Source organism: Podarcis liolepis (genome assembly GCF_965112155.1).
Source record: "Podarcis liolepis genome assembly, chromosome: 17".
Taxonomy (NCBI): Eukaryota; Metazoa; Chordata; class Lepidosauria; order Squamata; family Lacertidae; genus Podarcis; species Podarcis liolepis.
In genome coordinates, this window is record NC_139571.1 from 23,154,100 (window position 1) to 23,170,770 (window position 16,671).

At 41.2% G+C, this 16,671-nt stretch overlaps 1 protein-coding gene across 41 annotated transcripts in view; it reads right to left on the reverse strand.

Moving 5' to 3' along the window:
• The window catches only part of PTPRD (protein tyrosine phosphatase receptor type D), a 1,139,460-nt gene that overhangs the window by 148,065 nt on the left and 974,724 nt on the right, over positions 1 to 16,671 (reverse strand). For 22 of the 41 annotated variants that reach the window (XM_083482170.1, XM_083482159.1, XM_083482165.1 and 19 more), the window contains 5 exons: positions 16,095 to 16,239; positions 13,160 to 13,465; positions 12,155 to 12,348; positions 8,696 to 8,722; positions 4,619 to 4,736 (listed from right to left, as the gene is read on the reverse strand). In XM_083482170.1, the coding sequence (XP_083338296.1) occupies positions 4,619 to 4,736; positions 8,696 to 8,722; positions 12,155 to 12,348; positions 13,160 to 13,465; positions 16,095 to 16,239 (790 nt within the window). The remainder of the gene's footprint in view (positions 1 to 4,618; positions 4,737 to 8,695; positions 8,723 to 12,154; positions 12,349 to 13,159; positions 13,466 to 16,094; positions 16,240 to 16,671) is intronic. The other 19 variants (XM_083482166.1, XM_083482161.1, XM_083482182.1 and 16 more) reach the window with 5 other exon arrangements.

The window sequence follows — 16,671 nt, forward strand, 5'->3', positions numbered from 1 at the left end:
CCTCTGAATAGCACAATGAAACATTGTGGGGAAAAAGCATTATGACTTAACTTTACAAAACTAGCCTGGATTTCATACTTAGCCTGGTTTGCACGTAATGTTAAATAATGGTTTGAATAAACTATAGTTTAGAAACCATGGTTTAGTATTATGTGCAAACCTAGTCCACTGCCTCAAAAAAGGGAAAGGACCCCTGACAGTTAAGTCCAGTTGCGAACGACTTTGGGGTTGCGGCGCTCATCTTGCTTTACAGGCCGAGGCAGCCAGTGTTTGTCCGCAGCCAGTTTTTCCGGGTCATATGGCCAGCATGACTAAGCCGCTTCTGGCAAAACCAGAGCAGCTCATGGAAACGCCGTTTACCTTCCCACTGGAGCGGTACCTATTTATCTACTTGCACTTTTTTTGGGGGGGGGTGCTTTCAAACTGCTAGGTTGGCAGGAGCTGGGACCAAGCAACGGGAGCTCACTCCGTTGCAGGGATTCGAACCGCCAACCTCCTGATCGGCAAGCCCAAGAGGTTTATTAACTAGGGGCAGTGCTGCTTTTGTAGAAAAAGAGGTGCTGGAACTCAGCTTGAACATCTCCCTTGTGGCTCCCACCTGAGAGGTGCCGGAACTGAGTTCCGGCAAGTTCTGACTAGAAAAAAAGCCCTGATTATGGGGTTGCAAGAGAAAATAAACCATGGTTAGCTGTTTACTTACTGTCTTAAAACCATGGTTTAATGTGATGTGTGAACCTGAGCAGTGTCAAGCTTCTGTTTGTGATAAGTGATACACTATTGAAGTTTCAAACTTTGGCTAGCGAAAGGCTGAGAGCAGAGGTGTGAGCATTTTTCCTGAGCAAAGCATATAAAATGAGCTCAGCTCTCCCTTAGGAAAAAAGAACCAAGTTATAAACTCTTTAGAGAGGTCATGCAGTCCATGCAAAATCCATGACCTTCACTAATACATGCAGTATATTTAAACCCTCCTAATGGCATAGGAGGCAATGTATGGCCCTGAATCCGTCCCACTGCCCCCCTCCCATTTCTATCTAAATGAAACTCTTTACTACACACCAAAAAGAGTGTTTTCTTTTTTAAAAAATGGGGCATACCCAAGTACTAGCTATTATTACCAACAATACACAAATACAGGTGTCGTATAGCTATTTCCCACCTCTTCCTCACTGCTAACATCTTATTCTTGTGCAAATAGAATCCTGTGCATTGTACTGTACAGGTTTTCTCTTTTCTTCCCAGTGTACGAAGTATATCTCTTTGCTTAATTTTGACTATTCCCTACTGCTGCGTAAGAGGCAGCTACAGAGCTGAGAAAAGACTATAGATATATCTATTTCAGGTCCTATTTTTCACTGCATTATAACTATCACTGAATCCAATGGAGCACAAGGAAAAGCAGGTGAGTCCACAGAAACAGAATAATAATAACTCATTCAGATTTCTAAGAAGAGGGGCTGCGGGGAGCTGCCGCTAAATTATTTATACCGTAAATTGCTTTTACTATTGTGGCAGCTATCTGGGTTTAGACGATTTAAAAAACACACACATTGATCTGTTTTGCCTAAATATATATAGCCACATGATGTGAGACTTACCGTATTTTTCGCTCTATAACACGCAGATTTTTTCTCCTAAAAAGGAAGGGGAAATGTCTGTGCGTGTTATGCAGCGAATGTGTGGTCCCTGGAGCCGAAAAATAAGGCAAAAATCAAACCGCGCTTCAGGGAGAAGGGAGCTCCGTGAGAGAGAAAGCTGTTGCTTTCCTGCATTCTGCCTCAGGGTCTTACTGCCCACCCTGCTCTGTTTCGTTGCTGTGTTTGCTCAAACGGAACAAAGAGCAGGGAAAGCCCCTCCCCTCCAGGCAAGTAGAGAGGAAAGCAGAGCGTCGCTCTATCCTGTCCCTGCTCCGGAGGGAACAATGTTTGTGAAGGGAAGAGAGATTACAGGTTCGGCTTAAAATTCTGATTTGACTTCCTGCTTTTTGTTTTTGGAGACACACAGCATTCAAATATGCTTTCTTCCATTTAAAAGGATGAAATCCTTAAACAGTGGCTGGCTTGTGTGGGTGGGTGGGGGGAAACTTTTGCCTTCCTTTCCTCACGTTATAGCCCTCTCCTGCATTCTTAGCCTTCTGTGTTTTTCCTTCCCTCCCCACTTAAAATGTGGTTACAAAGCATGGATCCACATGGATCCTCAGGATCTTTGCATTGGGTCACCCCAAATTCACCATCAGAGCACACAGCATGTCCATGGCTACAGCCTGCCCCCCCAAAATCACACACCCATTGTTGCCTGGGGCTGCAATGGTGCAAAAACGTGGTTACAAAGCATGGATCCACATGGATCCTCAGGATCTTTGCATTGGGTCAGCCAAAATTCACCATCAGAGCACATAGCATGTCCATGGCTACAGCCTGTCCCCCCCAAAAAAAATCACGCACCCACTGTTGCCTGGGGCTGCAATGGTGCAAAAACGTGGTTACAAAGCATGGATCCACAGGGATTCTCAGGATTTTTGCATTGGGTCACCCCAAATTCACCATCAGATCACATGTCTGTGGCCACAGCATGAAGCACAAAAATGATACGTCCACTGTTTCATTCAGAATATTTTTTCCCTTGTTTTCCTCCTCTAAAAACGATGTGCGTGTTATGGTCAGGTGCGTGTTATAGAGCGAAAAATACGGTAGTATTATTTCTTTATGGCAGAAATAATAAATTGAAGATGACTCATGTGCATCGTAAATCATTTGGTAAAATAAAAAGCAGATTAGAACATTTTGTCGTATATCAGGCTTATTATAGTGGCTAGAATCCAACAATAGGGCAACCACTGATTGGGAAATTCTCCTGAACAGGCACCACCGAAATTGAGTTGCAGAACAGTACCGCAATTGTGTTTTTAATTATGAATTTTGGAAGTAGCTTCACATTTCCGGAAAAGTTAGTGACAGGAAGTTCAATTATCATTGCTGTGAATGACAACATCACAATCTATATATCTAAAATAAAATAAATCCATCTACAGGAATTCCTTCTGCACAAGTACTCAGCTTTTTCTGGTCCCACTTTATTTGTTTTAGCTTTGTTCATCCAAAAGCTACACTCTCCATCCTCATTGGGGTCTTGTCACCAGTTTTATCTATTTGGTAAAATTGCTTTAGTATTTCAAATGTTTTATACACTTAGGCCTTGGGTAGGCAACCTAAGGCCTGGGGGCCAGATGCAGCCCAATCGCCTTCTCAATCCGGCCCATGAATGGTCCGAGAATCAGCGTTTTTTTACATGAGTAATAATAATAATAATAATAATTTATGATTTATACCCCGCCCATCTGGCTGGGCCTCCCCAGACACTCTGGGCAGCTTCCAACAAAATACTAAAATACAATAACCTATTAAACATTAAAAGCTTCTCTAAACAGGGCTGCCTTCAGATGTCTTCTAAAAGTTTGGTAGTTATTTTTCTCTTTGACATCTGGTGGGAGGGCGTTCCACAGGGTGGGTGCCACTACCGAGAAGGCCCTCTGCCTGGTTCCCTGTAGCTTGGCTTCTCGTAGCGAGGGAACCGCCAGAAGGCCCTCAGCACTGGACCTCAGTGTCCAGGCAGAACGATGGGGGTGGAGACGCTCCTTCAGATATACTGGACAGAGGCCGTTTAGGGCTTTAAAGGTCAGCACCAACACTGAATTGTGCTCGGAAATGTACTGGGAGCCAGTGTAGGTCTTTCAAGACTGGTGTTATATGGTCTCGGTGGCCGCTCCCAGTCACCAGTCTAGCTGCGGCATTCTGGATTAGTTGTAGTTTCCGGGTCACCTTCAAAGGTAGCCCCACAAAGAGTCCAAGGGAGAGATAACCAGAGCATGCACCACTCTGGCGAGGAGTAGAATGAGTCCTTTTATTTAAAATGCACCTCTGGTTTATTTGTGGGGCCTGCCTGGTGTTTCGACATGAGCAGAATGTGTACTTTTATTTAAAATGCATCTCTGGGTTATTTGTGGGGCATAGGAATTTGTTCATTTTTCTTTTCTTCAAAACATAGTCCGGCCCACCACAAGGTCTGAGGGACAGTGGACTGGCCCACGGCTGAAAAAGGTTGCTGACCCCTGACTTAGGCCTACCAGGGGCATATCTTGGGGGGGGGGCAGGGGGCCCATGGTCCCATGTCCATGAGCCCGGTGCCCACATGTAGGCAACTGCAGTGTGGTTATAGAGGGACTCAGGAGAGGTGGCAACTGCTTCACTCACAATATACTGCCAGTTGAAGCCGCCACCACTCTCTAGCCCTCATACCAGCCCTGGGTGATGTATCAATACATAGCCCAGGCCTATTCTCCATCTGCCAAGGGCTACGTCGGCTGCCTGGGCTCCACCCCGCAGGTGGCTCAGTGTGCCCCTCATTTTTCTCCGGTGGGGTTGCTCCGGTGTAACCATCATTGAGGGCTGGGCTGGCAGCCTCCATGCTTGGTGCACACACCTGCCCTGAGCACCGGAAACTGCTGCTACGCCACTGAGGCATGCCATAGCCACCTACACGAATGTTTTGAGTTTCAATTTGGAAAGCATCAAAGCACAAACTGCTGGTTGCAAGGAAATGAAAGGAATCTCCATCTATTTACCTGCACCAGTCGTGGACACCAGTCTGGGTTTGCTTCGTGCTCCATCTCCTTTAGTTGTATAGGCCGTCACAGTGAGAGAATAGGTTGTCTCGGGCTGCAGTCCCGCTATTATCATTTCCTAAAATGAAGCAAAACAAAGACAAAAACCAGAATGCGTATTAAAACATATGCACTACTGCTAAATCAAGAACGTTTTGCCTTGCAATTAGTTGCAACATATAACAATCAGCGCACATGGCTTTCGTGCGACCTGCAGTGATGGCAAGCTTTTGGTTGGACCAGAATAGTGGGTGAGACCTTGCAATGCACTGTATTTCACTTATGTTAGCAATAAGCGTGAAGGCATTTCTGAGCAGCATGCCCCAAGTCATTTTGTCAAGCAAAAGGCCAAAGGCCGAGTGCTGTTAACTGTACTAACAGAGGAGGGGGAAATCCCTTTGAAATTCACTCTGTGTAGAGTCTTATTCCTGGTGTAGTACAAATAAAGTGGGGAATGGGAATCAGGTTTATTTAAGAAATTACTAGCCATTATTTTAAAAGTTATGCTATCACTGCCTGTATACCTGAGAACCCTACTTCTAAAAGCTGTTTTATGCAGTGCTATTTTTCTAGAAAAAAAGGTGCCAGAACTCACCACAAACACCTCCCTTGTTCTCTTATAATGAGCACTCACACTTTACATTGTGGGTGCCCTTTACAGGATCGCACATAGTGCTACAGTCCCCAGGGAGCTTACTGGCAAACAGGGGCTGGCTTGCCTCTCAGTGTTAATTTTTGGAGGTTCACACCCAGCCTCAGTGATCAAGTTTCTTGCTGGGAGGTGGGGCCAGCCCCATTTACAAACAGGGGGTGGAACCAACAATAGCCAGGCAGTCGGCTCTGGAGATTCACCCTCCCTACTCTCCCTTTGTTTCATGTTTCTTGTTTGCAGGTTAACTTTTTCTTCCTGTTTAGCGGGCGCTGCTACCGTCTTTGACTGGTTGCTGTTGAAGGACCAGGAATAAATTCCCCGTAGCAATTTGTCACAGCTTTGGCGGTTATGGCCTTGGGTGGAATTCTTTAGTCTTTTCTTCCCTATATTGTGTGTGTGTGTGTGTGTGAAGTGGTGACTCACCCCCCTGCGGCGACAATTCCAGGGTCCTCTCTTAAATGGGTTATATATATATGGGTGTCACTGCCATACACTGAAAGGTCGTCAGTGAACTACCCTGCGTGTGGGGATATGGGCTGGGCTGCCTGCTGCACTGATGTCTCGCAGAGCACCCCCATATCTCATTTACCCTAATAAGCCCCAGTTCCCCCCGGCTGGGGGGCTGGGAGAGATACACGCCCAATGCCTAAGCCAAGGTCTTCCTACATTCGGAAGTTTAATAAAGTTGTGGCCTAATTTTAATTCCATATAATGTTGTCAGAGTCTTTATTCCTTCCTTATGATCCCTGGGGGCTGGGGCTGTCGCTGCCTGGTCACACAATGGCAATGGTGCCCACTTGAGAGATGCCAGAACTGAGTTCCAGTGAGTTTGGGCTGAAAAAAGCCCTAATTTTATGTAATATATGAAGGCTGCATTCATATGCCCTGTTCCCAGAAGTAAGCCCAGCTACTTCCGAGTAAAGCATGCATAGGACTGGACTGCACTGTTGTAACCCTCCACACCACTATGAACATTCATTTGATGTAAGCCCAACTAAATGTAACGGGGATATTTTTAAAGTTAATATGCACAGGATTGTACATTAGAAAGCCTTTTCTTTTAGTGATTAAAAATAAGATATACATAAACTTTTATAAAAGTAGTGTTTGTAAAGTGGAATTCAATATAAGAGCAATTTGTTCTCTATAATCTGAAAGAGCCATTAAACATAAATTTGGTTGCAATGGAACAAGAGAAGATAGAAAAGGCATTTAGTATTGAATACAATGTGTTGCTTTTTTAATAAACAAAAGGGGATGAAGATTAAAGCATGTTTGAAACTGGCTCTGAGGGCAGGTTGAGAAAGTTATAAATCAGTAACAATCAAATTGCTAATTACTGAGGAAAGGCTCATAAAGTGAACAGAAGTGGGAACTAATGATGTTTAATTTACAGACTAGGTATCAAGAGTATGATCCAGCCAAAATTAAGCCTTTTAAGCCCACTGATTTCTAAATATGTGCTTAACACGCTCCCACTGAAATCAATGGGACATAATTTGCATTGTAAGAAAGCATGTTCTTAGTTCTTTCTTACTTCTAGTTAGTAAACCCTATATGCACTTTTTTCAAGACTAATAAAAATGGCAAAGTTGGGTTGCAAATGGGGTTTCATGTATGGATGGCAGAGTTTGCAAACAGATTTGTTATTAAACAGAATGGCTATAAAATGAATAGCTTAATCAACTCAGAGTGCCCATGTGTGGAGACTTTCCATACATTAATAGAGTTCTGGTTTATTCGTGATTCCACCTATCATGGACAGCACAGTTGGCTGTTATGATCAACAGAAGCCTCTTTTCTCCCCCTTAAATCCAGTTGTGTTGCTTATGTGCAAAGGGCTGAAAATAGGGATTTTTGGGTCATGTGACAATCACCTATATATCAACACTGTGCTCACCCTAGGAGTAGATTGAGTCCTTTCTGTAAAAAGTATGACCTAGCCTCAGAAATACCATACTTTTCCGTCTGTAAGACAACCCCTATTTTGGGGGACTCAAATTTAAGAAAATGGGGGAGATGGCACAGAGTTGTTGAGCTTGTTTTTGCAGAGGACTGCCTAGTGTTTCAGAGCTTTTTTTAGAGGGGAATGCCAAAAATTGCTCATCCGCCCCCACATTGCAAAATCTGCCTCCCTTCTGTCCCATCGCCGGCAGAAGCTGCCAATCACCCACCCAACTGCCGAAGCGTCAGCCAATCAACACCACCCATTGACGCAACAACCAATAACATGCACAATAGCTGCTGACAGCCTCAGCAGCAACCAATCAAACGTCCACCCTATGCACTACCCATGTATAAGACGACCCCCACTTTTTAGCATGATTTTAAAAGAAAAAAACATAGTCTTATACACGGAAAAGTACGGTAGGTTGCTTGAGGTTTGTAAAATGCTCATGTATGTGTAGAATCCATGAGTGCAATCACCCAGTAAGATAACAACAACGAAAGAGTCGTATTAATGGATAATAAAAATGGGTTCAGTAATATGCATCTGAAAAATGCAATCCAAGGTCTTCAGACTTGGGCATTTGGTCATTCTATGAATAACCCTATCAAGCATATGGATTTAATCCTATAGGACCACACATCTCTTCCCAGTTAAATGCTTTTTAAAAATGTTCGTTTTCAAAGACTGAATGTGGCAGACTGAATCTGAACAAATACTGAATTATCCACAAGAAAACAATGTGTGTGGATATTCAACATCAGTTCACTGACTGACAACATTTCATCAAATGGAGAGAGGAAACTAGAATATAGACCCACCCTCAGTTTCTGGGGCTTCAGTTACAAGTGGAAGAGACAGTATTGGCGGGGGAAAGAGTACAGATTAAAGAGTCTCTTTTTAAATGGAGATGATGGAATCTTAGTTAATAATGATGGAAGTGATATCTGCAACAAAGCTGTTTAAACATCACTGGCACACAGCCAGTACCAATGTATATTTTCACAAATATACATTTAATATGATGTGTCAATAATGGAAATGGGCACCATGTTAGCAGCTAAAAATAAAAGTAATTTGTTTTATAACAAACCCTGAGTGCATTGGGACCTGAAGGTGCAGAGTTATCAAGCAGATGGGAATGAGTACATGTTTTGTGTTATTTTAAGAATAGTTTCCTGGAGTGCATTGCGAGATAAAAGTTAGTGTCAGTGACTGAACAGACGAGTATGCAAATTCAACACACTTAGAAAAAAATCAGCACTACGCCAAACCAAAAGGAAAGGAAAAAGAAGGCAGAAAAATCCAGATGCCATAGATGATGAAATAAGGTGTTAATCCATGCACATGTGCAAACAACCAAATGTAGGAAAAATAAAGATTAAAGCAGAGAAAAAGCCACCACACTTTTTTGATTGGCCAGTCAGTTTTTACTCACATGTTCAGTAGTATCATCATATTCCCACTAATTGAGAGTAAAGGATGTTGGGAAGAAAAACAGAAGAGATAAGGAGATATTTGTAGCCTGGGCTGAGGCAACTTTATTCTTAGGACAGAAAAAAATCAGCCTGAATTTAGCTCCTTAAAAAAGCAGCGCGACTTGTTGCCAAAATTGTAAATAAGTAACAGACTCTCCTCCTTCTAGGAAAGTAGAGATCCCAGTCTGGAGTGCTTTTATTATTTCATAGTAATGTTTCATGACTGCATTAATTTGAGCTGCTGAGATGTAATGAAAGGCTACATTTTGTTTAATCACATGCTACTAAGCCATATTCATTTTCATTTCTATTTTACCTTGTCAAAATTAATTCAGTGCACCTGTTTAGATTAATAGAGGCAATTTATATGTACTTGAGACTTCATGTCAGTAATGAAACCCTATGACCAACAGCACATTTTCTCTGCTCCTTCTATCATCTAAAATTGGAATCTGACTATAGTTCCCCCCCCCCAGGAAAAAAAAATATATGTTCAAGAAAGACACAACACGACCATATTGTTCTTCCCTTTTCTTTCTTTTTTACATCATTGCCCAGATTCACAATGAAGTAAAGGCAGGAATAGTTTGTTCTAATGGTGCTAAAAACATTGGTGAGAATAAGGAAAGGGGCTAGCACGTTCAGAAATCATTTAAGGAACACATCAGCAAAATAGAAGTGATTTATATCTCCACAGCGGAAAAAAGTTACAGTTCCTCTTTGAATGTACTGTAGTTATCACAAATTGTTTCCATCTAAACTGTTTAGAGCATAATATCTGATGATTATGATTGTCTATTGCCATGTTTTCATCCAGAATCAATCTTAAATGGAATACTTTCGTGGGATACATATTTTATGATACCAGCACAATGAACTCAAGAATTTCAAGCTCATAAAGCACATAGAGATAATTAAAATCCTATATTTTTGAAGCTTCCTTAATGTGAACAAATCTATTCACTCAGAACATAAATTCTCTATTATCTATTACAATTTGTGAAAGAAAAAATAAGCAGTTTTACACTTTCACTACATCACACCAGGAATATCTGTAATAATATTAAATCTAGACATAACTTGTTACTAGGTCAATTTTCATTTAAACCACACTCCTCTATATTTAATGTATGTAATTGAGTTCAAAACCTATAATACCAAACTCTAGCTGATACTGCACTTGATCCAAACAAATGCTTAGCTTAAATGATTTGAAATTAATGGGACTTAAAATGCTTAACTTCAGTTGGGTCTTGCTCACGGAGGTAGTGACAAATTAATGCAACAACAGGACCCAGATTTTTTTAAAAATAAAAAATCCTACTGATGCAATTCCTGGAAACAGGTTAGAAAATTCCTGCCAGTCACAAGAAAAATACATGAAATGTTAACTAATAGTCATAACATTGAGAAACATCTTATTTCCCCTTATATTACATGAATGTAAAGTAAGAGGAAAGTAGACACAATTGATCTTGCTTATCAAATACACAACAGATATAGTTCCCAGTCTAGAAATCCTTTATGTGAGGCTATCCCAGTGGGGTACAGGATCAGGTTTAAGGTACTGGTTTTAACCTTTAAAGCCCTATACGACCTAGGACCCTCGTACCTACGGGACTGCCTCTCCTGGTATGTCCCACAGAGGAACTTACGGTCTTCAAATAAAAAACATCCTGAAGGTCCCAGGCCACAGAGAGGTTAGGCTGGTCTCAACTAGAGCCAGGGCTTTTTCGGCTGTGGCTCCAATCTGGTAGAACGCTCTGTCACAAGAGACCAGGGCCCTGCGGGACTTGACATCTTTCCGCAGGGCCTGCAAGACGGAGCTGTTCTGCCAGGCTTTTGGTCGGGCTTCAGTCTGACTCCCTCTCCCCTTTCATAAGAACTTGCATGAAAGTGGCCTCCCAATTTTTCTCACAGGCCCATATAAGTTCAGCACAAACAGTTGGGCCTGGTGAGCATTTAAGGTCCCCAACCCTAATCTGTGGGTTGCCATCTGATTGGATTTTATTCTGATCCTGATCTGATTTGAGGATGTATTTTAATTGATTGTCTGATTTTATGTTAATGTGCTATACATTTGATGTTAGCCTCTCTGAGCCCGGCTTCGGCTGGGGAGGGTGGGATATAAATAAAATTTATTATTATTATTATTATTATTATTATTATTATTATTATTATTATTATCCCAGCCAAACGGGGAACTGGCACTGTCTCTTCTGATAGTACCAACGACCTAACAGAGAAAGACAAAGGCAGGACTGAAAGTTCAAATTTTGCATTTCAGGTGCACATCTTTAGAAATGGTGGTTTCACCCCACTGCAGTGTGACAGACTACTTCATACAGATTGCTGCAGATCCAGAACGGTGATTTATTTATAGGAATAAAAGTTTCAGAGGTAGGTAAAAGTAAAGGCAAAGGACCCCTGGACGGTTATGTCCAGTCAAAGGCGACTCTGGGGTTGTGGCACTCATCTCACTTTCAGGCCGAGGGAGCCGGCGTTTGTCCACAGATAGCTTTCCGGGTCATGTGGCTGGCATGACTAAAGCGCTTCTGGCACAACGGGACACCGTGACGGAAACCAGAGGGCACGGAAAGGCCGTTCACCTTCCTGCCACATTTATCTATTTATCTACCTGCACTGGCATGCTTACGAACTGCTAGGTTGGCAGGAGCTGGGACAGAGCAATGGGAGCTCACCCCATTATGGGGATTTGAACCGCTGACCTTCTGATCAGGAAGCCCAAGAGGCCCAGTGGTTTAAACCACAGCGCCATCCACATGGTCTGACTAGCGCAGTTGCTTAGAGCATGGGGCTGATAACACTAAGGCTGAAGGTTGATTCCTGCATATTGGATTAAATGCTCCTCAGGACATAGCTGTCAACCTTTCCCTTTTTTTTTAAGGGAAATTCCCTTATTCCGAATAGGATTCCTCACAAGAAAAGGGAAAAGTTGACAGCTCTGCCTCAGGGTCCCTTCCAACTCTATGATTCTATGAATTTTATGAATGACTGTTGGCTTGTGAAATATTCAGGGCACTCTGTGGCAATAATCTATTGGAACAGGAAGGAGGCATTCCATTTTGCAGTTCAAAATAGAAGACATAATTACACTACTAAATACAGTGGTACCTCGAGTTACATACGCTTCAGGTTACATACGCTTCAGGTTACAGACTCCGCTAACCCAGAAATAGTGCTTCAGGTTAAGAACTTTGCTTCAGGATGAGAACAGAAATCGTGCTCCGGCAGTGTGGTGGCAGGGGGAGGCCCCATTAGCTAAAGTGGTGCTTCAGGTTAAGAACAGTTTCAGGTTAAGAATGGACCTCCAGAATGAATTAAGTACGTAACCAGAGGTACCACTGTACAGCATTATTATTTTTTGTTATGTGAATTAACAGAGTATGTTTAATTACCTGTGCATCAGCCAACATGATATCCTTCAGCATGGGTTGCCCCCTGGGCTCTCCATTTTCCATTTTCACATAATGCACCTGGTACCCTCGGATTTGACCATGCTGCTTATTGGGCACTGGTGAACGCCACAACACTTTAACAGCTGTAGAGTTGACAGCCTCTACCTCGACTTTGCGAGGAGGACCACTAGGAACTGGAACACATCAGTGGATAAAAGAAGAATTACAGGTACTTGTCCAAAACAACCAGTGTCTTTTTCTTTCTTTTTCTTTCTTTTTTTTTTAAAGCGCAGACCCACTAATCCTTCCTCGAAGAATACAAATGAAAACACCCAACAAATCTGCTCTACATTTCAGTGAAAAGATCAAAAACCATGACTGATGCAAAAATGGAAGAAAAAAGAGTATTAGAGAAATAGAAAAAACATGTAAAAACGCACAAAAGCCAAGGAAGATGCTTTGAGACTCAAAGCATTGAAGTACAAAGAAGTAATTTAGTAATCAAAATAATAAAAACCAAGAAGACTTTTAAAATGTTGCTTGTTTTCTGATTTTTTATTTTTAAGTAGGGGGAAAAAAGATAACGGGAAGGGGTGCAATCTTCAGTGTTCAGATACGAAAGAGAGTCAGCATCCAAAATATTTTTTTAAAAAAGGGAGCAGCATCAGTTTTCCAAAAGAGAAATGCTTTAAGGGTACTCTTAAAGAAAGAGTTAAAATCAGAAGAGCGAAAAAGTAAGAAAGCAAAGGAGGGGCGAATCTTCAAATAGAAGAAAAATATACACGCTTACAAGGGGCAAAACTTTAAAGTGTGATTCTTCTGCGCATATATTTCAAAGCAAAAACAAAACAAACGCAAATGCAAGCATTTGTGTTTAAAATATTTTGTAAAACTCATCAGGGGTCAAAAAAGATGAGCAGAGGGGGGGAAACGGAATAATCTTAGACCACACAAAGACAGCAGATTGAGAGAGAGAGTCAAACTGACGTGTTGGATGAAACATACCATCTTCATCTGTTCGGATCAACACAGATTCACTCTCTGGGCCAGGTCCAACATCAGTGTGGGCTGTCACAGAAATCCGATATTCAGTCCATTTTTCCAACTGTTCCAAAAGGTACTGTGACGTGTCCGGAGCAATTCCCAAAATTTCGTGGGGCTTGTCATCTTCTCCATCAATTCCAGTGTACTTGATGGAGTAGGAAGTGATAATTCCGTTCTGTTTTTCCACTGGCGGAGGCTGCCAACTTACCAAAATACTAGTGGAGCTGGGGCTCTTGCAACTAATGTCTTGAGGAGGAGCTGATGGCTCTAATTTCAGTAGTGGGTTAAAGGAGGATTTGAGTGTGAAAGAACAGAAGTGGTTGAAGGAAAAGGAAAAAAAATGAACAAAAGGAAAAGAAAAAAGAAAATAAATAACGAAGGGAAAAACCAAGGGCAAATAAAAATCACAAACTTAAAAACAGAAACTTTAGATAATCTTATGAGCCTTGGCTTATTAAAAGTGAACCAACTGAAAATGAATGAACTAAAAGGTGGAAAGGGATGTAGGGGGAAATACATGAAAATGAGCCTCAATATATTGTTACCTACCTGTGATTAAAAATTCTTCTTGAAATAAAAACATCAAACATGATACTTCTATGTGTCTACTACCTAAGTTTTTATATTGTATGCTTGCTGGTTGATTTGTTATTTTTAAGTTGTTGTTTTTTTAAAAAAAATTATTTTGGCATGTCTGACAAAATAGCCAGTCTATTATACACTATGTTTTAGATAGATAGATGATAGATAGATAGATAGATAGATAGATAGATAGATAGATCATTATATCATCTATCTATCTATCTATCTATCTATCTATAACCAGTCTTTTATAGACTATGCTTTATAGATCGATTGATATCTATATCTAATATATATATATATAATTATATATGAAGTGCCATGAAGAAAAGAATCAGAACTATTTCGAAACTCAAACACATCTAATAGACATAAAATAAAAACCATCACGCACCACTAGGTTTCTCTCCCCCCCCCCGTCCACTTTATCTTTTTTTTTTACAACTGCAGTGGCTTGGAACAAGTGTACTACAATTAAGGTTCAAATCAAAGTAATTTATTTCAAACATCAATTGTAGCCAAAACACTGTAAAACATGCAGAATCAATAAGGGGATTATGCCAATCTGAGACAAAGATTTACCTACCATGGAAAAGTGACAGGGCTGATGATTCTGACTGCAACTTGTACTTACCCTAGGTCCAGTCTCTCTTTTATATTTTAGCTCCTCTTGGAGAAACCTCGGCTAGCAAAGAATTAAAGTCTACCAGCGATTTCATAATACATACAAACTAACACCAACCCACCGCCACACACAATATACGAACAGCTAATATAGAAGTTTGCCTTAGCAAAACCAGTGTGGAGATTTCTAATGAAATCTTATGATTTGCTTTACTTAACCAAAAGTTAAATTCATTCAAAATAGAACCAAAATGCATGTCCACAGTAGTTTAGAAGCAAATGTCATCAAAATCTTAACGCGTTCATCTCTTTGGGGTACAAATCCTATCCACACAATAATAATAATAATAATAATAGATTTTCCTCCAGTTGTATACACAGAAATTACTTTTTAAAAATCCAGTTTTATATTTGAAATATTTGGGGACATTGGGAACCTTGACCTCTTTCACATGCATTACTTAGAAGTCCCACTGATCTCAACCTGTCTCCTCAAGTCCTTTTTGCATCTCTTTCCCAGGTAGCAACACAGAAAAGATTTTTATTTTCCTGTAATTCCTCCCTCTGAGACCTAAAAAAAATACATTTCCTAAACATATTTTAAAACTTTTAAAACTCAAAGCGAAAGATGAGCGATCCACCTTTGTTTGTCTCAGTTGCTTCTGAGGATTCCAAAAACATATTGGCTGTGTCTAGATTTCCCTATCGACCATGGTTACAGTATGGGAAGAAGCCTTGGCAAGCGTTTCCCCTCCCACTTCTGTGTGGCCACAGGGAGACGAGAAACTTTTGTTTCTATTTTTGATTAACTGCTGCTTGCAATTTTGTCCGAAAGCTGTGCTTAATCGTAACAGTTGTTTCGATGCAACAAGCCAGCTTGATCACGCTTGGCCTGAGGCTGGCTTGCTTCAGCAGAGCTTACTTATGCTCAACCACAGTTTAGGATTTAGGCACAACACAAAACGTCGGTTGAATGTTATTTATTTATTTAAACAGTTTTATATACCCCTTAACTACAATAGTCTCTAACTGTTTTATAAAGATACAGTGCAAAATAAAAATAAGAAATCAGCTAAAACTATAAAATTAAGCTACTTGCTGGAAGAAAAAAGGCTTCAGTAGCTGCTGTAAGTTCAGGAAGGAGGGGGCCTGTTTTGACCTCAGGTGGAAGGGAGCTCCATAAATTTGGGCTCACAATACTAAATATGAGTTGTCCATCCAAGCCACGGGAGGCCGCTAATGGCGACTCCCCAGAAAACCTCAGTGATCAAGCAGGGATATAAGGAATTAGGCAATCCTTGATGTATCCTAGACCCAATCTGTAAAGAGCCTTGAACCTGGTTCAATAGTATAATTTAAAACAGAAATGAAAGCTTTCAATTTCCTCGGTTATACTAGAGGAATGTCAAGGGGTGGGTGTGTGAACCTTAGACTTGCACAGATTCATAACTGTATGATAAACAATGTCTGGATGCACCCTTTGTCTTGTGACAGGGGTTGGGAGTATCATGTTACTCTTCTAAGAAAATGCTATGCTTATAGTTCTTCAAAGTGTATTGACCTGCGTGTTTTTAGTTAAATTTTCTCAATGTAGCCATAACTGAAACATAATAGGATTTCACTCACTTGCCAACTAGCTTGTCAACAAGTATAAAGAAGAGAAATGAAGTAATCAAAGAAAGACACCTACTTGACTGCATTGTTCTAGCTGATATTTCTGCCGTTGAAGCACCGAGGCCTTGCGGAGAGCGTGCAGACAGACGGAAGTAATACAAACTATTTGGTTTTAGACCTTGCAAGTGGTAAGTTGTAGCTGGATCAATGGAAATCCGCTGCTAAAGGGGAAGTCGGAAAGGGGGAAATGAATTTAAATCTAGATCTTTGGGTCTTTGCTTCTAAAGAATTTCTAACACTCAATCTCAAAACTTCTATTCCAACGTAAGGAGCAGGTCACAACCACTGCCATCACAGTGTGGTTCCAGCTCCAGGCACAAGCCATTGCATGTGGAATAGCTTCATTACACTAAATCCTAAATTTCCAGAATGGTACCTTACTGGTAAGTGGTTGGTGCCTCTCCATGTGAAGCTGGCGGATCTACATCAGGCACAGGGAATCTCTGCTTCACATGCTAAAGTAGTGATTCTCATTTGGCCTGTAGACATGTTTGTTTCGCAGGCACACCCACCTAACCTATACCTGGCATCATATGCCATCAAATGTGGGCTGGGTAAAGCAGCCAACTGCAAAGGAAGAATCAGGAGCCCTA